Source organism: Erpetoichthys calabaricus, chromosome 13 (genome assembly GCF_900747795.2).
Source record: "Erpetoichthys calabaricus chromosome 13, fErpCal1.3, whole genome shotgun sequence".
NCBI lineage: Eukaryota > Metazoa > Chordata > Cladistia > Polypteriformes > Polypteridae > Erpetoichthys > Erpetoichthys calabaricus.
The window spans coordinates 4,998,904-5,024,589 of NC_041406.2; the positions used below are offsets into that span (position 1 = coordinate 4,998,904).

The 25,686-nt window shown below is 44.0% G+C and overlaps 1 protein-coding gene across 1 annotated transcript in view; it reads right to left on the bottom strand.

Annotated features, from left to right (window-relative positions):
- mrpl3 (mitochondrial ribosomal protein L3) overlaps positions 1–25,686 on the bottom strand; it is a 145,480-nt gene that overhangs the window by 118,821 nt on the left and 973 nt on the right. The window contains exon 2 of the mRNA XM_028817903.2: positions 12,379–12,557. Within this exon, the coding sequence (XP_028673736.2) occupies positions 12,379–12,557 (179 nt within the window). The remainder of the gene's footprint in view (positions 1–12,378; positions 12,558–25,686) is intronic.

Consider the following 25,686-nt stretch of genomic DNA (forward strand, 5'->3'; position numbering starts at 1 on the left):
CTGACCGCAAGCTAGAACTATCTATGTAGGACCTCAAAATGAACTGCTATATTTCCTCTTTTACAAGCTGGGTATAAAAAAGAGGCAAACTCCCTGTCAGCTAGAACATGACATTAATTGGTGTCCGCCTCCTGTTGTTCCCAACTTTCAGCGACCACATCTGTCACTACACTGGTTACCTGTGTCATTTAGAATTGACTTTAAAATACTGCTGATGGTTTATAAAGCCTTAAATAATCTTGCTCCATCTTATATTTCAGAATGTCTGACACTTTACACTCCAAATCGTAATCTCAGATCTCCAAATGAGTGTCTGCTTAGAATTCCAAGAGCTAAACTTAAAAGAAGTGGTGAGGCAGCCTTCTGCTGTTAGGCACCTAAAATCTGGAATAGCTTGCCATATCATAGCTCATAGCGGGTGGAATTGAAGAGTCGCATAGTGTGATGGAGGAACGATCTCCTCAGTCTGTCAGTGGAGCAGGACGGTGACAGCAGTCTGTGGCTGAAGCTGCTCCTCTGTCTGGAGATGATCCTGTTCAGTGGATGCAGTGGATTCTCCATTATTGACAGGAGCCTGCTCAGTGCCCGTCGCTCTGCCACAGATGTCAAACTGTCCAGCTCCGTGCCTACAATAGAGCCTGCCTTCCTCACCAATTTGTTCAGGCGTGAGGCGTCTCTCTTCTTCATGCTGCCTCCCCAGCACACCACCGCGTAGAAGAGGGCGCTCGCCACAACCGTCTGATAGAACATCTGCAGCATCTTATTGCAGATATTGAAGGACGCCAGGCTTCTAAGGAAGTACGAAGGGGGACCCAAAAATAACCGAAAATATTTTTTAAAACGTGTTTAATTTAATTTTCTGTACAAACTACAATTACTCTCCTTCAAAGTACTCTCCATTGGCGGAAATACACTTATCTAACCATTTGTTCCATTGTTCGAAACACTTTTTAAATTCATCTGAAGTAATGCCCATTAATGCTCTGGTTGTTTCTTGTTTTACCTCTTCGACGTCAGCAAAACGCCTTCCTTTCAAATCTTTTTTCATCCGAGGGAGCAAAAAGAAATCACACGGAGCTAAATCCTGTGAGTAGGGTGGGTGGTTCAGGGTTGTCATACCGTTTCTTGCCAAAAATTGGCGAATGCTGAGAGCAGTGCGAGATGGAGTGTTGTCATGATGAAAGAACCAATCACCCGACTCCCACAAATCAAGGCGTTTCCTTCTCACACTGTTGCGCAACCTACTTTTACAAAAAAATTCACTGAACACAAGCACAACCTTCCAGACTGATGGCACTTGGCAGACTGACTTGTGAGGAGTGTAACTAGATCGCCCTAGCGGCCCAACCACGTACTACAAGTACCAACCTAACAACAACAAAATTCCGGTTATTTTTGGGTCCCCCCTCGTATAGTCGGCTCTGTCCTTTCTTACATAGAGCATCAGTAATGGCAGTCCAGTCCAATTTATCATCCAGCTGCACTCCCAGGTAAATGATTTCCAAACGAGAAAACGGGGCTGAGGAAATCCTGATAAAATGTGTGTAGTGAACAGCAGCAAAATATTGCACTGCAAAGGCAACACCCACAGGGCTTCTTCCTAAAACACCTGACCCCAGTTTCTCCAGTCTGAGTGTTTTAAATTGCCGGTGGGGTTTTGAGAGAGAGAGCAAAAGATACTGAATAAAGGACTTGACGCCGAGAGAAAATAAAAAGCTAAAATTGCTGTTATCCATTCAGAAGCCCAGTAGAACGAGATGACTGAAGCTTAAAGATTAATTTGCACTTTGTAGTGAGCACTGCAACGGTGGGGACAGGCAGACGCACGTAAACCACCGCTGTAATTGAACTCTACACATCTGAGATGTGCTTCTGTCTGCTACCATTTCTTTCTGTCATTTTAACTACTGCCTCACTATATGACATAACAACAGCAAACAGAATTTAGCTAAGTGTTGTGGTCTATGAATACCTAACACGTTAAAATTTTGCAGCTTGTTTGCATTTCTAATTAGACAGAAATGTTACATTTCCGTAATTATTCGTTAAGAAATGCAGTCTGAAAGATGATGTGATACAGCCTTGTCCATACTTTAGTGGTGTTGCTACACAGATTTGTTGATTTGGGTATTTTGAGAACCAAAACCTTCTGTAGTTCTTCGTTATCGGCACTAACAGCAGTCCTTTCAACTCTTTCAGGGCGGATGTCGACTTTGGTCAGCAAGGAGGGGTTGAGAGCAGTAAGCAACTGCAAACGGTGACAAAATTTGCTGTAACGTTTTAGTTGGACTGTCTTTGCTAGAAGGAAAGTTAGCTTTGTTGGTTTGACCGAGATTCTCTGTGCTTGCGGAAGTAGTAAAGTGCAAACAATGACAAGAATGGCATCGACATCTAGCAAGGGATTGAACAGAATGCACAAAACAAAATCCTCCATGGATGATGTTTTGTACATTATCACTGAATTGGACTGTGACTTGTCGGACTCCAATTTTGATACAAGTGATCTGGAGACTGAAATCGAAAACGAAAGCGAGGTACCGGCTTCAGCTGATCAATCTCCAGCTAATTTTGGTGCCGAACACATTTGTGTTGAAGAAGACCGCCACTCATAATGATATGAGGTACACACAAGATTGCACTGCACTGCGACCGCGACTGCTGCTGCCATCCTCGCCCTCATTATGCAAAGACAACCGTCATGCTGCCCGTGAGCGATTCACGCCACAAGACTGAACTGGCGACTACAGCACCCAGCAACTGATATTTTATGTTGATTTATGTGTGAGACCCTTGCTTTGGGTGCTTTTCAGAAAACTGCATTTTTTGGAAAAAAAATATTCAGCCTTCAAAGAGTTAACAGAGTGTGACACATCGTTTACTTCAAACGCATAGTTTGCAGCTCGAATTTTCATGAGTAGAGCTGCCAGTTCTTTCAAGCTTACATCGACTCCAACAACAGAGAGCACACGCAGCGCCTGCGACAACATATCGTTCATGTTCAGCAATCACCCATTATTGTTGTTGATTGCCAATGTACAATTTGATGCCACAGAAAGGTTTTTCCCTTGCATCAGATTAGGTTTATTTTTAAGACATGCAATGTGCTCACTACACATGCGTCACACAATTGTATATTTTAATAGAGTTTTTTTTTTTTTTACGACACTTTTGAGTGTAGACGGTTCACGGTAAACAGAAGTTTGCTGTCTGTCACACCAGGTTAACGACATCACCTCTGACCTTTGCAGTTTAAAATCACCTGCCCTACTTTTGTGCGGTGCATTTATAGATAGATAGATAGATAGATAGATAGATAGATAGATAGATAGATAGATAGATAGATAGATAGATAGATAGATAGATAGATAGATAGATAGATAGATAGATAGATAGATAAGATAGATAAGATAGATAAGATAGATAAGATAGATAGATTTTATTAATCCCAAGGGGAAATTCACATACTCCAGCAGCAGCATGCTGATAAAGACAATATTAAATTAAACAGTGATAACAATGCACGTATACAGACAGACAATAACTTTGAATAATGTTAACATTTACCCCCCCCACCCCCAAAGGGTGGAATTGAAGAGTGGCATAGTGTGGGAGAGGAACGATCTCCTCAGTCTGTCAGTGGAGCAGGAAAGTGACAGCAGTCCGTCGCTGAAGCTGCTCCTCTGTCTGGAGATGATACTGTTACATTGTAAGGCATTGGATTAGTTTAGAAACGTGACACTCAGTGAGCAGTCTTATTGTTCCCGCCCAGTTTTAAGCAAAATACGCTCATGGTTATCTCTACATATATATACTGTACTACACATCTTGCTTGAGCGAAATGGAACTATGATTCCCATACATTCTCACCCACAATGCCTTACCCCAGAATTTTATTTCTGGTTGTGTCAGTGGACAATGGTGCTGGAGATAACTTAGTAAAAGTGAAGTGAAATAAAACAAGGCAAGATGAGCAGTTTGACAATCCATGAGAAAATCTTATGAGACCCCCTGTTCCACTGGATCTAGATGAGCAGCTTGGGAGAACTCGGTTCAGACTGCTGTGGGGAGACCGCGGACAAAATAAAGAGATGATATTTCATGGATGGCCAAGAAGCAGTGGGAAATTTCCCAAGAGAAGCCGGGGACCGCTTCTAAGAATTGAGAATACACTATTTTAAGATATTAATAATTCATAAACAGAAAAAAAATTACATATTCCTCAAAGAACCTTAACCATCAATCTACTCGGTTCAGATATGTGCATAGGTTTCATCTGATTCAGTATACTTACTCTCTTACTTCATGGGCCTTTGTCTAGATTCTATAAGCCTGGCCTATGCAAATGGAAGCCTGTAGGCCACATGCAGCCCAGAAGCAACCTCCGAGTGACCCAGCCTGTGATCCCGCCAGAAACTCAGAGCAAAACACATTCCGTGAGCCTTCCAGAATTCCTACAGTAGTACATGCAGCACATGAATGCAATACTTTGCGTAGCCTAGCCACATTCAAGCCACAACTCAGTGCGTTCTTATGTGTCTATAAGAGGTGCATCTCAATAAATTAGAATATCATCGAAAAGTTAATTTATTTCAGTAATTCAATTCAAAAAGTGAAACTCATATCGATTCATCACACACAGAGTGATATATTTCAAGTGTTTACTTCTTTTCATTTTGCAGTTTATGGCTTATAGTTAATTAAAAACCCCAAATTCAGCATCTCAGAAAATTAGAAAATTGGGAAAAAGTTCAAGTTCTGAGGGTTCTGCATCAGTCTGTCGTGGTGAAAAAGGAGCTGAGCCATAAGGCGAAGTTCTCAATTTACCAGTAGATCTATGTTCCTACCCTTACCTATGGTCATGAGCTTTGGGTAGTGACCGAAAGAACGAGATCGCAAATACAAGCAGCTGAAATGAGTTTCCTCCGCAGGGTGTCTGGGCTCTCCCTTAAAGATAGGGTGAGAAGCTCAGTCATCCGGGAGGGGCTCAGAGTAGAGCCGCTGCTTCACCGCATCGAGAGGAGTCAGATGAGGTGGCTCGGGCATCTGATCAGGATGCCTCCTGGACGCCTCCCTGGTGAGGTGTTCCAGGCACGTCTATCTGGGAGGAGGCCCCGGGGAAGACCCAGGACACGCTGGAGGAACTATGTCTCCCAGCAGGCCTGGGAACGCCTCGGGATTCTCCCGGAAGAGATAGAAGAATTGGCCAGGGAGAGGGAAGTCTGGGCATCTCTGCTCAAGCTGCTGCACCCGCCACCCGATCTCGGATAAGTGGAAGAGGATGGATGGATGGAAAAAGTTCAATATTGTTGACTCCTGGAGTCCCACTCCATTTGGCTAATTAACCCAAAACTCCTGCAATGGTGTCCTGAGCCTTTAAATGGTCTCTCAGTAGTCTGGTTCAGTAGGCCACACAATCAGACTTGACAGTTGTCCAGAAGACAGTCATTGAGACCCTCCACAAGGAGGGGAAGCCACAAGTTGAGTGGAAGGAAAAAAATGTGACAGCAGAAAAAGGTGCACAAGAAACAGGGATAAGCACAACATTGAGAGGATTGTGAAGCACAGCCCATTCAGAATTTTGGGGAGATTCCCAAGAAGTGGACTGCAGCTAGAGTCAGTGCTTCAACAGACACCACACATAGACATGCTATAATAAGTGTACAAGTTTAATATGTCACTGTGCTCTGTACAAATATTTTATAAATCTACTTTTCTTTCTACTTACATGTACAGCTAACACAAAGCCAGATTTAGCACACGGGAGTTCAAGCAGGCAAGCATTAGAAGACAAGACAGGGACAACTGCGAAATGGGCATTGTATATTATTTCTGTGTATCAAACTCAGCATAAAACTGTATCCTCTCTTTGCCTTGTTGGGAATGGCATGATCCACCTAAGTGGGGGCCTGCACACGAAGAAAGAGTATAAAGCCTTGGAACATTGCCCAGCACACCTTTGAAGCTGACGGATGGATGGGAGATAACGTCATCCGATCTGGAAAATCCTTCCAATGCAGTGACGAAAACGGCAGACTCTATACATCGGGCCCCCACTCCTGAAGGTCTTGTCATGGCTTCCTTTGTCTGTTATGCCACGTAAACCGTCATTAAGAGAAAGCTAAGTTATTTCTCCTATGTGACTTCTTACCGTCATATCACTAAGGGAGAGGTATCGCCTTTTAATATTACATCTATACTAGACATTAAGCCCGTTACAATAACGGGCGCTAGAATAGTAGTGCATAAACATTAGGAAGATCAGTCTATATTAAATGGCAAAGGACCGTCTATTTTCTGTTACAGTAATACTGGCTTGTATGTGGTTGTAATATGCGTCACTGTATTGTGTGCCTTTAATTTTCTCTCACAGTAATACGTCTCTTCAGCAAGTATTTTAATCTGTGCTGGCGTGCAGCTGATTACTGCATGTATGGCGTCTCCCCAGCAACGGATTTTATGTGCGCGAAAATAAATCTACTTTTAAATGTCACCCTATTGTAATATCATGAAAATTCGTATATTTAGGAACAAACTTTACCAGGTCAAGTTTGTTAATCGCAAATCTGGCAACCTCAGAGTGAACACTTGCACAACAACAAACACTAATCCCACCTCTCTGGGGAAGCTGGTCTCCGCGTCTCAGTACCCGAATGGATTTTTCGTGCGTTATGTTTTAGGTCTTACCTCATTTACCGAAATCCGATTGGATCAGCCGCGCGATATTTCATAGGTCCCGCCCTCTCTGTCTCGTGTGACGCGTCTGGCGGCCTTTGGAACATTGCACCGTGCCCCGCGCATGCGTACTTCACCAGAAGACACACACACACGGACACATGGACGCACGCAGGGATTTTATTAAAAGAGGATAGTTTTGGGTTATGTAACACGCCGCAATTGCAAAAGAACTCATTCCAAAAAGGGAGCTAATGCCCCCTGCTGGATACACATGTGTATCTGGGATGAAATTCTAATTTATTGAGATGCACCTGTAGTCCGTGATACTGTGTGATGACCTGCTGAAGGAGTCGCTTCTCTGGGGGAATCTCTTCCTGCTCTTTTTCCATTGGCTCCCTGATTCTGTCACTCAGCTCTCTCTGCCCTGAGCCCACACAGTGCTTTCCCTCCAAGGACTCCACCCCCACAGTCCACGCAGTAGTGAGACCTCACAATATCAACACACGTGTGGTGATTTAAAACGAACCTCAGTGTGCTGTAGACGTGGTATTCATGTGGGTTAGGTACGGTAATCACTTGTTGATGGGTTTCTACACTGACAGCTTTGATAGCACTGACAGTTTTTTTTATTCCGTTAAATGCACTTTGTGATGGAGGAGCAGGGTCATATTTATGCAGCGGTGCAGTCGGAGGGCTGCTGCCTGGCATTAAAAACATACTGGGTTCATGTCCGGCGTGGGGCGCAAAGTGTTTGAAGTAGTGAGAAAAACAGCATGTAAATATAAAGAATTGTTATTATTATATATAAAAATATTTATTTTATTTCAAAAGGGAAACAAATGTTATTGCTAATACTATGCACTTTTTTATGGTATGCATTTTGAGAAGTGCTTGGGTCAGATGTGAGCAAAATATTTTATTTCTCTCTATTATAAAAAAAAAAATCTTGGAAGGAGACAATACATGATTTTCTTGGAGACACTTTACCATCTTGCGAGACAAAAGGACGGCTGCTGTACAGGCTTTTAAATGATCGACGAGCAGCGCGACAAGCAGAAAACGCAGACCCGGCAACAGCAGCAAACAAGCCAGCAGCTGATCCGACCGCATCTCCTTAGCGTGCGTTCAGCCCCCAAACCTACCACACACATTCACAACGCGAGTGGCAGAGACGCGAAGTGGCTGGCACATAGTGTGCCCTGGTGGAGGGGGAGAATGAGCGAAGCCCCCTAGTTATTTAAAAAGGGAAACAAATGTTATTGCTAATACTGAGGCTAGGGATCTGCACTGGCAATCGGAAGGTTGCCGGTTCGAATCCCGTAAATGCCAATAGAGACTCTGCTCTGTTGAGCCCTTGAGAAAGGCCCTTAACCTGCAATTGCTGAGCGCTTTGAGTAGTGAGAAAAGCGTTATATAAATGCAAAGAATTATTATTATTATTATTATTATTAAGATGCTTCAGAGTCTTAGAAAAAAAAACAGCACGGTATATGTAACATTGGATACAAATGTTTTCCTGAATAGAACAATGAAACAGATAACAACTTCCCATGGGCTCACCACCTATGGGAGGGGCCAAGGAGGTTGGGTGCAGTGTGAGTTGGGTGGTGGCCGAAGGCGGGGACCTTGGCGGTCCGATCCTCGGCTACAGAAACTGGCTCTTGGGACGTGGAATGTCACCTCTCTGAAGGGGAAGGAGCCTGAGCTAGTGCGCGAAGTTGAGAGGTTCCGGCTAGATATAGTCGGACTCACCTCGACGCACAGCTTGGACTCTGGAACCAATCTCCTTGAGAGGGGCTGGACTCTCTACCACTCTGGAGTTGCCCCCGGTGAGAGGCGCCGAGCAGGTGTGGGTATACTTATTGCCCCCCAACTTGGAGCCTGTACATTGGGGTTTACCCCGGTGGACGAGAGGGTAGCCTCCCTTCGCCTTCGGGTGGGGGGACGGGTCCTAACTGTTGTTTGTGCGTATGCACCGAACAGCAGTTCGGAGTACCCACCCTTTTTGGAGTCCCTGGAGGGGGTGCTAGAGGGCATACCTTCTGGGGACTCCCTCGTTCTGCTGGGAGACTTCAATGTTCACGTGGGCAATGACAGTGAGACCTGGAAGGGCGTGATTGGGAGGAATGGCCCCCCTGATCTGAACCCGAGCGGTGTTTTGTTATTGGACTTCTGTGCTCGTCACGGATTGTCCATAACGAACACCATGTTCAAGCATAGGGGTGTTCATATGTGCACTTGGCACCAGGACACCCTAGGCCTCAGTTCGATGATCGACTTTGTGGTCGTGTCGTCGGACTTGCGGCCACATGTCTTGGACACTCGGGTGAAGAGAGGGGCGGAGCTGTCAACTGATCACCACCTGGTGGTGAGTTGGCTTCGATGGTGGGGGAGGATGCCGGTCAGGCGTGGTAGGCCCAAACGTGTTGTGAGGGTCTGCTGGGAACGTCTGGCAGAGCCCCCTGTCAGAAGTAGCTTCAACTCCCACCTCCGGCAGAACTTCGACCACATCCCGAGGGAGGTGGGGGACATTGAGTCCGAATGGGCCATGTTCCGTGCCTCTATTGTTGAGGCAGCTGACCGGAGCTGTGGCCGTAAGGTGGTCGGTGCCTGTCATGGCGGCAATCCCCGAACCCGCTGGTGGACACCGGCGGTGAAGGATGCCGTCAAGCTGAAGAAGGAGTCCTACAGGACCCTTTTGTCCTGTGGGACCCCAGAGGCAGCTGATAGGTACCGGCAGGCCAAGCGGAATGCGGCTTTGGTGGTTGCTGAGGCAAAAACTCGGGCGTGGGAGGAGTTTGGGGGAGGCCATGGAGAATGACTTTCGGACGGCTTCGAGGAGATTCTGGTCCACCATCCGGCGTCTCAGGAAGGGGAAGCAGTGCAGTGTCAACACTGTATATGGTGGGGATGGTGCGCTGCTGACCTCGACTCGGGACGTTGTGGGTCGGTGGGGGGAATACTTCGAAGACCTCCTCAATCCCATTAACATGCCTTCCAATGAGGAAGCAGAGCCTGGGGACTCAGAGGTGGGCTCCCCCATCTCTGGGACTGAGGTCACCGAGGTGGTCAAAAAACTCCTTGGTGGCAGGGCCCCGGGGGTGGATGAGATACGCCCGGAGTTCCTCAAGGCTCTGGATGTTGTAGGACTGTCTTGGCTGACACGCCTCTGCAACATCGCATGGACATCAGGGACAGTGCCTCTGGATTGGCAGACCAGGGTGGTGGTCCCCCTCTTTAAGAAGGGGGATCGGAGGGTGTGTTCCAACTACAGAGGGATCACACTCCTCAGCCTCCCTGGAAAAGTCTATTCAGGGGTCCTGGAGAGGAGGGTCCATCGGATAGTCGAGCCTCGGATTCAGGAGGAACAGTGTGGTTTTCGTCCTGGTCGCAGAACAGTGGACCAGCTCTATACCCTTAGCAGGGTCCTGGAGGGTGCATGGGAGTTTGCCCAACCAGTCTACATGTGTTTTGTGGACTTAGAAAAGGCATTCGACCGTGTCCCTCGGGGAATCCTGTGGGGGGTACTCCGAGAGTATGGGGGTACCGACCCCCCTGATAAGGGCTGTTCAGTCCCTGTACGATCGGTGCCAGAGCTTGGTCCGCATTGCCGGCAGTAAGTCGAACCCGTTTCCAGTGAGAGTTGGACTCCGCCAGGGCTGCCCTTTGTCACCGATTCTGTTCATAACTTTTATGGACAGAATTTCTAGGCGCAGCCAGGGTGTTGAGGGGGTCCGGTTTGGTGGGCTCAGGATTGGGTCACTGCTTTTTGCAGATGATGTTGTCCTGTTTGCTTCATCAGGCCGTGATCTTCAGCTCTCTCTGGATCGGTTCGCAGCCGAGTGTGAAGCGGCTGGGATGAGAATTAGCACCTCCAAATCCGAGACCATGGTCCTCAGCCGGAAAAGGGTGGAGTGCCCTCTCAGGGTTGGTAGCGAGATCCTGCCCCAAGTGGAGGAGTTCAAGTATCTCGGGGTCTTGTTCACGAGTGAGGGAAGAATGGAGCGTGAGATCGACAGGCGGATCGGTGCGGCATCCGCAGTAATGCGGGCATTGCATCGGTCTGTCGTGGTGAAAAAGGAGCTGAGCCGCAAGGCGAAGCTCTCAATTTACCAGTCGATCTATGTTCCTACCCTCACCTATGGTCATGAGCTATGGGTAGTGACCGAAAGAACGAGATCGCGAATACAAGCGGCTGAAATGAGTTTCCTCCGCAGGGTGTCTGGGCTTTCCCTTAAAGACAGGGTGAGAAGCTCAGTCATCCGGGAGGGGCTGAGAGTAGAGCCGCTGCTCCTCCGCATCGAGAGGAGTCAGGTGAGGTGGCTCGGGCATCTGATCAGGATGCCTCCTGGACGCCTCCCTGGTGAGGTGTTCCGGGCACGTCCAACCGGGAGGAGGCCCCGGGGAAGACCCAGGACACGCTGGAGGGACTATGTCTCTCGACTGGCCTGGGAACGCCTTGGGATTCTCCCGGAAGAGCTAGAAGAAGTGGCCGGGGAGAGGGAAGTCTGGGCATCTCTGCTCAAGCTGCTGCCCCCGCGACCCGACCTCGGATAAGCGGGAGACAATGGATGGATGGATGGAACAGATAACAAAGCATTAAATAGAATAAAGGACAATAAACCAGAGTAAAATACTAAATTCAATACTAAAAGAAAAACCTAACAAATAACCTAATTTGTGATATAACAGACACACAAATGCTGGGCAGAGAGGTAAACTGAACGAAAGGGCAGAATGTTAAGTTAAAAGCCTTCCTAAATAGATGAGTTTTAAGTTGTTTTTTAAAAGAATGAATGGAGTCAGCTGATCTAATTAATTCTGGGATGTCATTCCAAAGTCTGGATGCTATGCAGCTGAAGGCCCCGTCACCCACAGAGCGCAGGTTAGTGTGAGGCACAATAAGATTACCAGAATCAGAGGACCTTAGTAGGCGAACAGGAGCCTAGTGATTTAGAAGGTCACTGATGTAGTCCGGTGCAAGGCCATTTAAAGCTTTGTAGGTTATTAATACAATTTTATATTCAATCCTGTCAGACAGAGGGAGCCAGTAAAGCCTTCTCTCAGGCCTTCCTCTTTTCCTTCTCACCTGGTAGCTCCATCCTTAACATCCTTCTCCCAATATACCCAGCATCTCTCCTCTGCACCTGTCCAAACCAATGCCATCTCACCTCTCTGACTTTGTCTCCCAACTTGAGCTGACCCTCTAATGTCCTCATTTCTAATCCTTTCCATCCTCGTCACACCCAATGCAAATGTTAACATCTTTAACTCTGCCATCTCCAGCTCGGTCTGCTGCTTTCTGGTCAATGCCACCATCTCCAACCCATATAATATAGCTGGTCTCACTACTGTCCTGTAGACCTTCCCTGTCACTCTTGCCATTACCCATCTGTCACAAATTACCTTTCTCTAATGGTCTGCAACCATTCATTGTGCAATATATACAAAAAAAGAGATTATTAGGAAGCAAGGGAACAAACACTTTTTCAAAGCTCTATATTAATAAAAATTATATCACAACAAAGAAATAGATAATCTGATAATGTGAATCCTCAGGAACAGAGGGAGAAAGGGTGTCCTGTGTTAAGAATAAAAAACAAAGCTGAGGTATTTCAAATTATCAGGGACATCGCTTAGGTTACATGCACCTGCTTTAATAACAAGTGGAATTAAAAAGAAAAACAAAAAAACACCCGTTACCAGGTTGCCACGTGTGTCTGGGCCAAGGCTCGTCCTTCAGTGGACACTCTTTACTTGCTGTCTGTTGTCTGAACTCCTCGGCTGTAAGTCTACGAAGAAACTTTGAATTCTCCTCTGAAAGATGCTCTTCCCACCATGTGCTGCTGTTTATGTTTCTTGTAAGTTGTAAACAGGATGACCTATTAGAAGAAATATTAAATTAAAGTCAGTTTTACATTTCACCAGGTATTTGGAGCAAGTCTAGAAATTGTTCAGCATCAAAACAAGCCTGATAAAATAAGTGATGAATATTAAAAGGATACCAGAGGAAGCATTTTAAATATTACAAGAAGTAATTAAGGCAGTTCATCTTTGCACTGGAGTAGATAACACAGCTATCATGAGAGTACAAATACAAACAGAGACATTTCTATTACACTAATGACGACATACTTATGAATTATAGTGTAACTTTACACTCCCCAGAGATGTGAACTGATAAAGACGACGGCAGGATACATAGTGATTGTGATGTGACTGATTTCTTAAGGGACATTGGTAAGGTAATCGGTTTAAATTACAGAAGACTTCAACAGAAAAATGAAAGGAAGTCAAAAGAGGTTATTATGCTTCCAGACAATAAAATCCATCCATCCATTTTCCAACCCGCTGAATCTGAACACAGGGTCACGGGAGTCTGCTGGAGCCAATCCCAGCCAACACAGGGCGCAAGGCAGGAACCAATCTCGAGCAGGTCGCAAACCCACCGCACCAGCCAATAAAATAAGAAATAAAAACAAATACACATTTTACATGAAACAAATCAGATCAAGGCAGGAAAAAAAAAAAAAAAAGGTGATACAGGCGGAAGTTAAACGACAAAGCCACGGACTCACCGTCAGACATCCACATAATTCAGCAACCATCACAGACCAGCACAAAGATCACACTTTCCAACTATTGAAATGAAAATAGAATTACGGTTTTCTCCAACATTTCAAACATTTAAAAAAATATTTCTGTGAGGTTGGATTTGTGCAGGTCTCAGAACCGTGGCATTAACACTTTAGTCAAAAATGATTTTCCTTATGATGTCTGCAAAGAGTCAAGACTTTCTTGTCAGCCAGTCAGTTTTATACAGTACGTACATATCTAACTATCTATACATATAAAATACATATATACAGTGGGGCAAAAAAGTATTTAGTCAGCCACCAATTGTGCAAGTTCTCCCACTTAAAAAGATGAGAGAGGCCTGTAATTTTCATCATAGGTACACCTCAACTATGAGAGACAAAATGAGAAAAAAAATCCAGAAAATGACATGTCTGATTTTTAAAGAATTTATTTGCAAATTATGGTGGAAAATAAGTATTTGGTCACCTACAAACAAGCAGGATTTCTGGCTCTCACAGACCTGTAACTTCTTCTGTAAGAGGCTCCTCTGTCCTCCACTCGTTACCTGTATTAATGGCACCTGTTTGAACTCGTCATCAATATTAAAGACACCTGTCCACAACCTCAAACAGTCACACTCCAAACTCCACTATGGCCAAGACCAAAGAGCTGTCAAAGGACACCAGAAACAAAATTGTAGACCTGAACCAGGCTGGAAAGACTGAATCTGCAATAGGTAAGCAGTTTGGTGTGAAGAAATCAACTGTGGGAGCAATTATTAGAAAATGGAAGACATACAAGACCACTGATAATCTCCCTCGATCTGGGGCTCCACGCAAGATCCCACCCCGTGGGGTCAAAATGATCACAAGAACGGTGAGCAAAAATCCAAGAACCACACGGGGGGACCTAGTGAATGACCTGCAGAGAGCTGGGACCAAAGTAACAAAGGCTACCATCAGTAACACACTACGCCGCCAGGGACTCCAATCCTGCAGTGCCAGACGTGTCCCCCTGCTTAAGCCAGTACATGTGCAGGCCCGTCTGAAGTTTGCTAGAGAGAAGGATTGTCTCGAGGCACAAATCTGGGGAAGGTTACAGAAAAATTTCTGCTGCTTTGAAGGTCCCAATGAGCACAGTGGCCTCCATCATCCTTAAGTGGAGGAAGTTCGAAACCACCAGGACTCTTCCTAGAGCTGGCTGGCCATCTAAACTGAGCGATTGGGGGGGAAGGGCCTTAGTCAGGGAGGTGACCAAGAACCCGATGGTCACTCTGTCAGTGCTCCAGAGGTCCTCTGTGGAGAGAGGAGAACCTTCCAGAAGGACAACCATCTCTGCAGCAATCCACCAATCAGGCCTGTATGGTAGAGTGGCCAGACGGAAGCCACTCCTTAGTAAAAGGCACATGGCAGCCCACCTGGAGTTTGCCAAAAGGCACCTGAAGGACTCTCAGACCATGAGAAAGAAAATTCTCTGGTCTGATGAGACAAAGATTGAACTCTTTGGTGTGAATGCCAGGCATCATGTTTAGAGGAAACCAGGCACCGCTCATCACCAGGCCAATACCATCCCTAGAGTGAAGCATGGTGGTGGCAGCATCATGCTGTGGGGATGTTTTTCAGCGGCAGGGACTGGGAGACTAGTCAGGATAAAGGGAAAGCTGACTGCAGCAATGTAGAGAGACATCCTGGATGAAAACCTGCTCCAGAGCGCTCTTGACCTCAGACTGGGGCGACGGTTCATCTTTCAGCAGGACAACGACCCTAAGCACACAGCCAAGATATCAAAGGAGTGGCTTCAGGACAACTCTGTGAATGTCCTTGAGTGGCCCAGTTAGAGCCCAGACTTGAATCCAATTGAACATCTCCGGAGAGATCTTAAAATGGCTGTGCACCGACGCTTCCCATCCAACCTGATGGATCTTGAGAGGTGCTGCAAAGAGGAATGGGCGAAACTGGCCAAGGATAGGTGTGCCAAGCTTGTGGCATCATATTCAAAAAGACTTGAGGCTGTAATTGCTGCCAAAGGTGCATCGACAAAGTATTGAGCAAAGGCTGTGAATATTTATGTACATGGGATTTCTCAGTTTTTTTATTTTTAATAAATTTGCAAAAACCTCAAGTAAGCTTTTTTCATGTTGTCATTATGGGGTGTTGTGTGTAGAATTCTGAGGAAAAAAATGAATGTAATCCATTTTGGAATAAGGCTGTAACGTAACAAAATGTGGAAAAAGTGATGCGCTGTGAATACTTTCTGGATGCACTGTGTGTATATCCTCTTTAATAAAATCCCTGTGTGCGTCCAGGTGTCCGTGTGTGGGTGTCTTCTGGTGAAGTGCGCATGCGCGGGGCACGGTGCGATGCGCGATATTACTGTCAGAGAAAGTTAGAGGCGTTTTACGAAAATACAAACCAGTATTACTGCGAGAGGAAATTAAAGGTACACAATACAGTGACGCATATTGCAGCCACATACAAATCAGTATTACAGCCAGAGAAAATTAAAGGTATATTACAGATGTACATGCCAGTGGACGTACAACACGGCATCCTTCAATAAGGGCGCGCACAAAAAGGCGAGCCTCAAAAGGGCGACCTCAATTGGGCGCAGCGAATAAAGGCGCGCGTAAATAAAGATCTGCACCTTTGTTGCTCTTCACATATTCCAGAGCCATTTGAACTAAATTATCTACGAACGCCTTTATTCGCCGCGCTCAATTGAGGTCGCCCTTTTGAAGCTCGCCTTTTTGTACGCGCCCTTATTCAATAGAGCCATACAAGACAGTATTACTGTCATAGGAAATTAAAGATACACAATACACGGCGGTAGCCCACGAAGAACGGTCAGCTCAGCAAGTAAACATCAACAAAAGAAAGGCTAAAAGAAAGAAAAATACGACCAACAAAAAGAATGAGGTCAAAGTCCATTGCCATTTAATATAGACTGTTCCTACTGTTTATGCACTACTGTTCTAGCGCCCGTTATTGTAACGGGCTAAATGACTAGTCTATACTAATAAAAGGCAAAGCCCTCAATGACTCACTCACTGACTGACTGATCACTAATTCTCCAACTTCCCGTGTAGGTGGAAGGCTGAAATTTGGCAGGCTCATTCCTTACAGCTTACTTACAAAAGTTAGGCAGGTTTCATTTCAAAATTCTACGCGTAATGGTCATAACTGGAACCTCTTTTTTGTCCATATACTGTAATGGAGGAGGCGGAGTCACGTATCGCGTCATCACGCCTCCTACGTAATCACGTGAACTGAAAACAAGGAAGAGCCCCAAAGGCCGATGAAGAAAACATTCATTACACAATTGAGAAGGCACAAGAGAGCGGCTTACGTGAACTGACTGAATGCAGCACGAGTGATCACTTCGATACTGCGGAAACAAAGCACGGTGTAAAACGTAAGTTTAAATTAAGTATATAGAAACGCTACCACTGCCGTTTGCAATACCATATTCGCGAGATACAAGTTTAATGAGAAACGCTCCCGCTGCCGTTTGGAATACCATATTCGCGAGATACAAGTTTAATGAGAAGACACGAGGTATAAACGAGACTTTCGATGACTTTGTAATGGATTAAAAATTGCTGTAGCGAGAAACTTTTAAGTGCCGGGACTTAGCTAACAGCACGTAGAACGCAACACGTCGGAAACAAAGCACCGTGTAAACCTAAAGTTTAAATTAAGTTCATAGACCTACAAAAGGTTGCCATTGATTTGAGGCAAGATTGCTTTTCTCCTGTACATCTATACGTTGCATTCTCAAGAGTGTGCTTGCACGGCTTGGTCATATTACAACCGGAGTGCTGAACTGACAACGTGGTATACAAACAGAACTATAACAATCGTAATAAACGAACAAAAAAACAGCGGACAACCCGTGGATTAAATAAAAAGGCTGCTTCCATTGGCGAAGCAAGGAAAAAGGAAGACCGTATATGGCGTTCATTTATAAAACAGCGGAAAAGCTGTGTTAAGGCTGCTTCACAAAAAACCAGATCCTTAACAAATTGTTATTGGTATATTTTCCCTCAATTTAAAAAGGTTTTCTTTTCTTCTTAATAAAAATTTAAAAGCAGTACTTCGCGGGGATTTATATAAATATATATATATATATATATATATATATATATATATATATATATATAGATATAGATATATATATATAGATATAGATATAGATATAGAGAGATATACAGTGATCCCTCGCTATATCGCGCTTCGCCTTTCGCGGCTTCACTCCATCGCGGATTTTATATGTAAGCATATTTAAATATATATCGCGGATTTTTTGCTGCTTCGCGGGTTTCTGCGGACAATGGGTCTTTTAATTTCTGGTACATGCTTCCTCAGTTGGTTTGCCCAGTTGATTTCATACAAGGGACGCTATTGGCAGATGGCTGAGAAGCTACCCAACTTACTTTTCTCTTTCTCTCTCTCTTGCGCTGACGTAGGGGGTTGTGAGCAGGGGGGCGGTTCGCACACCTAGACGATAGGGACGTTGCTACCTTCTGTGTGCAGCTGCTTCCTGAAGGACATGCTGCACGGTGCTTCGCATACTTAAAAGCTCAAAGGGCACGTATTGATTTTTGACTTTGTTTTTCTCTGGCTCTCTCTCGGGCGGCACGGTGGCGTAGTGGGTAGCGCTGCTGCCTCGCAGTTGGGAGATCTGGGGACCTGGGTTCGCTTCCCGGGTCCTCCCTGCGTGGAGTTTGCATGTTCTCCCCGTGTCTGCGTGGGTTTCCTCCGGGCGCTCCGGTTTCCTCCCACAGTCCAAAGACATGCAGGTTAGGTGGATTGGCGATTCTAAATTGGCCCTAGTGTGTGCTTGGTGTGTGGGTGTGTTTGTGTGTGTCCTGCGGTGGGTTGGCACCCTGCCCAGGGTTGGTTCCCTGCCTTGTGCCCTGTGTTGGCTGGGATTGGCTCCAGCAGACCCCCGTGACCCTGTGTTCGGATTCAGCGGGTTGGAAAATGGATGGATGGATGGATGGCTCTCTCTCTCTCCCTGCTCCTGACGGAGGAGGTGTGAGCTGCCGCCTTCAACAGCTTTGTACCGGCGGTGCTTCGCATACTTAAAAGCCAAACAGCCCTATTGATTTTTTTTTGACTGCTTGCTTTGTTCTCTCTGTCTCTCCTGACGCGCACTCCTTTGAAAAGGAAGATATGTTTGCATTCTTTTAATTGTGAGACAGAACTGTCATCTCTGTCTTGTCATGGAGCACAGTTTAAACTTTTGAAAAAGAGACAAATGTTTGTTTGCAATGTTTGAATAACGTTCCTTTCTCTCTACAACCTCCTGTGTTTCTGCGCAAATCTGTGACCCAAGCATGACAATATAAAAATAACCATATAAACATATGGTTTCTACTTCGCGGATTTTCTTATTTCGCGGGTGGCTCTGGAACGCAACCCCGGCGATGGAGGAGGGATTACTGTATACAGTGGTATGAAAAACTATTTGCCCCCTTCCTGATTTCTTATTCTTTTGCATGTTTGTCACACAAAATGTTTCTGATCATCAAACACATTTAACCATTAGTCAAATATAACACAAGTAAACACAAAATGCAGTTTGTAAATGGTGGTTTTTATTATTTAGGGAGAAAAAAAAATCCAAACCTACATGGCCCTGTGTGAAAAAGTAATTGTCCCCTGAACCTAATAACTGGTTGGGCCACCCTTAGTAGCAATAACTGCAATCAAGCGTTTGCGATAACTTGCAATGAGTCTACTACAGCGCTCTGGAGGAATTTTGGCCCACTCATCTTTGCAAAATTGTTGTAATTCAGCTTTATTTGAGGGTTTTCTAACATGAACCGCCTTTTTAAGGTCATGCCATAGCATCTCAATTGGATTCAGGTCAGGACTTTGACTAGGCCACTCCAAAGTCTTCATTTTGTTTTTCTTCAGCCATTCAGAGGTGGATTTGCTGGTGTGTTTTGGGTCATTGTCCTGTTGCAGCACCCAAGATCGCTTCAGCTTGAGTTGACAAACAGATGGCCGGACATTCTCCTTCAGGATTTTTTGGTAGACAGTAGAATTCATGGTTCCATCTATCACAGCAAGCCTTCCAGGTCCTGAAGCAGCAAAACAACCCCAGACCATCACACTACCACCACCATATTTTACTGTTGGTATGATGTTCTTTTTCTGAAATGCTGTGTTCCTTTTACGCCAGATGTAACGGGACATTTGCCTTCCAAAAAGTTCAACTTTGTCTCATCAGTCCACAAGGTATTTTCCCAAAAGTCTTGGCAATCATTGAGATGTTTCTTAGCAAAATTGAGACGAGCCCTAATGTTCTTTTTGCTTAACAGTGGTTTGCGTCTTGGAAATCTGCCATGCAGGCCGTTTTTGCCCAGTCTCTTTCTTATGGTGGAGTCGTGAACACTGACCTTAATTGAGGCAAGTGAGGCCTGCAGTTCTTTAGACGTTGTCCTGGGGTCTTTTGTGACCTCTCAGATGAGTCGTCTCTGCGCTCTTGGGGTAATTTTGGTCGGCCGGCCACTCCTGGGAAGGTTCACCACTGTTCCATCTGTTCCATGTTTTTGCCATTTGTGGATAATGGCTCTCACTGTGGTTCGCTGGAGTCCCAAAGCTTTAGAAATGGCTTTATAACCTTTACCAGACTGATAGATCTCAATTACTTCTGTTCTCATTTGTTCCTGAATTTCTTTGGATCTTGGCATGATGTCTAGCTTCTGAGGTGCTTTTGGTCTACTTCTCTGTGTCAGGCAGCTCCTATTTAATTGATTTCTTGATTGAAACAGGTGTGGCAGTAATCAGGCCTGGGGGTGGCTACGGAAATTGAACTCAGGTGTGATACACCACAGTTAGGTTATTTTTTAACAAGGGGGCAATTACTTTTTCACACAGGGCCATGTAGGTTTGGATTTTTTTTCTCCCTAAATAATAAACACCATCATTTAAAAACTGCATTTTGTGTTTACTTGTGTTATATTTGACTAATGGTTAAATGTGTTTGATGATCAGAAACATTTTTTGTGACAAACATGCAAAATAATAAGAAATCAGGAAGGGGGAAAATAGTTTTTCACACCACTGTATATATATATATATATATATATATATATATATATATATATATATATATATATATATATATATATATATATATTTTACATATCTACATATATATATGTATATATATGTGTCTGTATGTATGTATGTATGTGTATATATATATATATATATATATATATATATATATATATATATATATATATATATATATATATATATATATACACATACACATACACACACACACAGTAATCCCTCACTTATCGCGGGAGATAGGTTCCAAGGCCGACCGCGATAACTGAATTTCCGCGAAGTAGGGACACTATATTTATTTAATTATTTAACGTGTATTTGGATGTTTTTAAACCCTCCCTGTATTGTTTACAACCCACCATTTACTCTATTAATAACAGGGACAACTGCTAAGCAATATGAAATCGGTAGATAAGTTTACACTTACTGTATAGCGAAGTACACGTAGCAGCTTGTAGGCGGTCATGACGTCGTCGACCTTGTTGCAAAGATTCCTAAAGCAGATTCCATCCAGACTACTGCCTTATCACGTCCACTTGCAACTCGTTTTGCACCCTGGTTAAAGGACACTGCGGCCGTAGATCTTATATGCTTTTCCTCCTTTTTAAATAAAAAGAATCGATGTCCTGCAGCGGTTTAGCTGTTCCCTTCCTTCAACATATCCAAAACTTTTACCTTTTCTGCAATCATTTGCATCTTCTGTTGGTGCTTGGACACGGCCCCTGAAGCATTAGCACGTTAATGATGAATGAGTGAGATGAGACTTCCTGGTTAATGCAACACTCTGTCGCTGAGCCAATCAGCAGCATACAGGAACTTAACTGCGTGTTCTGATTGGGTAGCGTCTCAGCCATCCGCCAATAGCATCTCTTGTATGAAATCAACTGGGCAAACCAACTGAGGAAGCAAGTAAAAAGATCCATTGTCCGCAGAAACCCGCGAAGCAGCGAAAAATCCGCATTATGAATTTAGATATGCTTACATATAAAATCCGCGAAGTCGTGAATCCGCGAAAAGTGAACCGCGAAGTAGCGAGGGATTACTGTATATGTATGTGTATATGTATATATGTATGTGTGTGTGTATGTATGTGTATATATATATATATATGTTGATATGTGTATATATGTATATATATGTGGATGTGTATATATGTATATATGTTTATGTATATATATGTTTACATAACCTCTTTAACACACTACTTCTCCGCTGCAAAGCGCGGGTATTTTGCTAGTATATATATATATATATATATATATATATATATATATATATATATATATATATAATGTGTGTGTTCATGGCATTAGTAGTCTTAATCACAAACTGATTGTATTGGTGGTTACCTGCCAGGTAACGCTTGTGGTTGTTCTGCAAGTCGGCAAAACATCCGCCACGGTGCCCTCTTCAGTTGCGAGAAGCAGATCATAGAATGTTGCATAGTTTACTGTCAAATAATGCAAAGAGTACGCAACACGTGTTTCGCCCTTATTCTTTTGCGGGGATGGAACCTCGGACGTTGGCATCAGAGACGAACTTCCTTCTCGCTGCGCCCTGGCGTGTAGTTCGTTTATTTGACAGCCTGTAGACCACCCATACAATCAGGTTGGGATTCAGACTACGAATGCAATGAATGTAATTATTCCGATCTACAGGCTGTCAAATAAATGAACTACACGCCTTTATTATAAAATACTTTTTGTTCAGCTAAATTTAAGTGCATATTTCTGGCACAGTTACATCATAAGATAGACCGAGTCTTGTTTGAGAAGGTTGCCTCATATTTTGTCAAGTTTGCCAGCAGTAATGATCTGGCTGTTTTGAACATTTCATAAGCCAATGTTTTTTAATACAAGAGTTATTATTTGTTTTTTTCTATATGACACGTTTCATATTATTATAGATGAAAATACCGTTGACCGAAATTTACACAGTACTTGCTGTTTCTGACTTTTTAGGCTCACCATCTTTGTACTTGAGTGTCTTTTTTTTTGTGGTGTAAAAAGTGTCCACGAAAGGCACTTTGACCTCTGAGGTTCTTTTTATTTTGTTGGAGAAGTTAATACTGAATATGCCAAGGCAGTTATCCTGGATTTGAATGTACATCCTGCAGTTACTTCCATGTTTGGGACAAAGACCAATATCTAATCAACCAATCACATGGCAGCAACTTAATGCATTTTGCCCTGTAGACATTGTCAAAACGACATACTGAAGTTCAAACTGAGCATCAGAATGAGGAAGAAAGAGGACTGAAGTGACTCTGAACAAAAGACCGAATTACTAGAAATGACCAGTGTATATGCTACTTTGGCCGGCCATTTCGCAAAGTGGCGAGAACTCCCTGGCCAGAATTCGATGTGCTGATGTAAGAATGTCCGCTCAAGATGCTTAAAAACTTTCAGATGCAGATTCAGAAATGAGTTTTCCAAGGCGGGTCTTTTTCAGAAATCAGATGCCACTTGAGACGGCCTTCCCCTCGCCCAAACACTAACCTTAAGGTCAATAAAATAAGTCCCTGATGTTAAGTCACTATTTTAGGGCTAAAATGATAACCAAAATGTGAAACCTATTTATAATTATTGTGAAACAACCATGTGATGTCCGCTTTCTGAACAAGAGCCGGCAAGGCTACACTCGATACAATTGCACTACTAAGTACGCAACAAATCGCTGCTCATGCCTTTTTTCTTCCGACTTCGGCTGATCACCCCATGCCATTTCGCAAACTGGCTGGCCAAATCCTGAAATCGAGGAAAAGATTGGACATTGCCCGGTCAATTTACAACAACATTGGCCATTTCCCACTTTGGCCAATTTCGGGTTTTGGCCGTAACATTTTATATATATATATATATATCTACACACACAGTGGGTCAAAAAAGTATTTAGTCAGCCACCAATTGTGCAAATTCTCCCACTTAAAAAGATGAGAGAGGCCTGTAATTTTCATCATAGGTATACCTCAACTATGAGAGACAAAATGAGAAAAAAAAAATCCAGAAAATCACATTGTCTGATTTTTAAAGAATTTATTTGCAAATTATGGTGGAAAATAAGTATTTGGTCACCTACAAACAAGCAAGATTTCTGGCTCTCCCAGACCTGTAACTTCTTCTGTAAGAGGCTCCTCTGTCCTCCACTCGTCAACCTGTATTAATGGCACCTGTTTGAACTCGTTATCAATATAAAAGACACCTGTCCACAACCTCAAACAGTCACACTCCAAACTCCACTATGGCCAAGACCAAAGGACACCAGAAACAAAATTGTAGACCTGCACCAGGCTGGAAAGACTGAATCTGCAATAGGTAAGCAGCTTGGTGTGAAGAAATCAACTGTGGGATCAATTATTAGAAAATGGAAGACATACAAGACCACTGATAATCTCCCTCGATCTGGGGCTCCACGCAAGATCTCACCCCGTGGGGTCAAAATGATCACAAGAACGGTGAGCAAAAATCCCAGAACCACACGGGGGGACCTAGTGAATAACCTGCAGAGAGCTGGGACCAAAGTAACAAAGGCTACCATCAGTAACACACTACGCCGCCAGGGACTCAAATCCTGCAGTGCCAGACGTGTCCCCCTGCTTAAGCTAATACATGTGCAGGCCCATCTGAAGTTTGCTAGAGAGCATTTGGATGATCCAGAAGAGGACTGGGAGAATGTCATATGGTCAGATGAAAAAAACTCTAATCATCGTGTTTGGAGGAGAAAGAATGCTGAGTTTGCATCCAAAGAACACCATACCTACTGTAAAGCATGGGGGTGGAAACATCATGCTTTGGGGCTGTTTTTCTGCAAAGGGACCAGGACGACTGATCCGTGTAAAGGAAAGAATGAATTGGGCCATGTATCGTCAGATTTTGAGTGAAAACCTCCTTCCATCAGCAAGGGCATTGAAGATGAAACGTGGCTGGGTCTTTCAGCATGACAATGATCCCAAACACACCGCCCGGGTAATGAAGGAGTGGCTTCATAAGAAGCATTTCAAGGCCTGGAGTGGCCCTAGCCAGTCTCCAGATCTCAACCCCATAGAAAATCTTTGGAGGGAGTTGAAAGTCCGTGTTGCCCAGCGACAGCCCCAAAACATCACTGCTCTAGAGGAGATCTGCATGGAGGAATGGGCCAAAATACCAGCAAAAGTGTGTGAAAACCTTGTGAAGACTTACAGAAAATGTTTGACCTCTGTCATTGCCAACAAAGGGTATATAACGAACTAATGAACAAACGAACAATAACTTTTGTTATTGACCAAATACTTTTTTTTTCCACCATAATTTGCAAATAAATTCTTCAAAAATCAGACAATGTGATTTTCTGGATTTTTTTTTCTCATTTTGTCTCTCATAGTTGAGGTGTACCTATGATGAAAATTACAGGCCTCTCTCATCTTTTTAAGTGGGAGAACTTGCACAATTGGTGGCTGACTAAATACTTTTTTGCCCCACTGTATATATATATACACACACACACAGAGTGAGTCAAAATGAGGTTAATATTTGAATGGCGGAAACAATTTATTCACAAAACATACTTCATATGTGCAAGATGATTTACAGGAATGTCTCAACCTGTTCGCCTGTTCGTTAAACACATATACCATATGGGGCACATAAATTGTCCACAAAATTGTATACAAGTCTATACATAGCAGTACCATTAATGTTAACATCATTTTGACCCACCCTGACGAGTCTCAATTTCTGCTGTGACATTCAGATGGTGGGGTCAAAATTTTGCATCATCAACAACATGAAAGCAGGGATCCATCCTGCCTTGTATCAACGGTTCAGGCTGGTGGTGATGGTATAAAGGCGTGAGGGTTATTTCCTTGGCACGCTTTGTGCCCCTTAGTACCAACTGAGCATCGTTTAAATGCCACAGCCTACCTGAGTATTGTCACTGACCGTGTCCATCCCTTTATGACTGCCATCATCTGATGGCTCCTTCCAGCAGGATAACGCGTCATGTCGCAAAGCTCAGATCATCTCAAACTGGTTTCTTAAACATGACAAGGAGTTCACCGGACTCAAATGGCCTCCACAGTCACCAGATCTCAATCCAGTATGGCACCTTTGGGATGTGGAGGAAGAGGAGATTGACATCATGGAAGTGCAGCGACTGTGTGATGCTACCATGTCAATATGGAGCAGAATCCCTGAGGAATGTTTCCAGCACCTTGTTAAATTACTAACAAGATGTCCGTAACAGCATTAAATGTTTATCAAGTGTGTTTTGTTTAATAACACTGACAATGGTTAGCAGGGCCGTGCCATTTTGTGTTTTATTAAGTTAACATTAGAATATTGACATTGATTGTGAACTTCACAGGCAA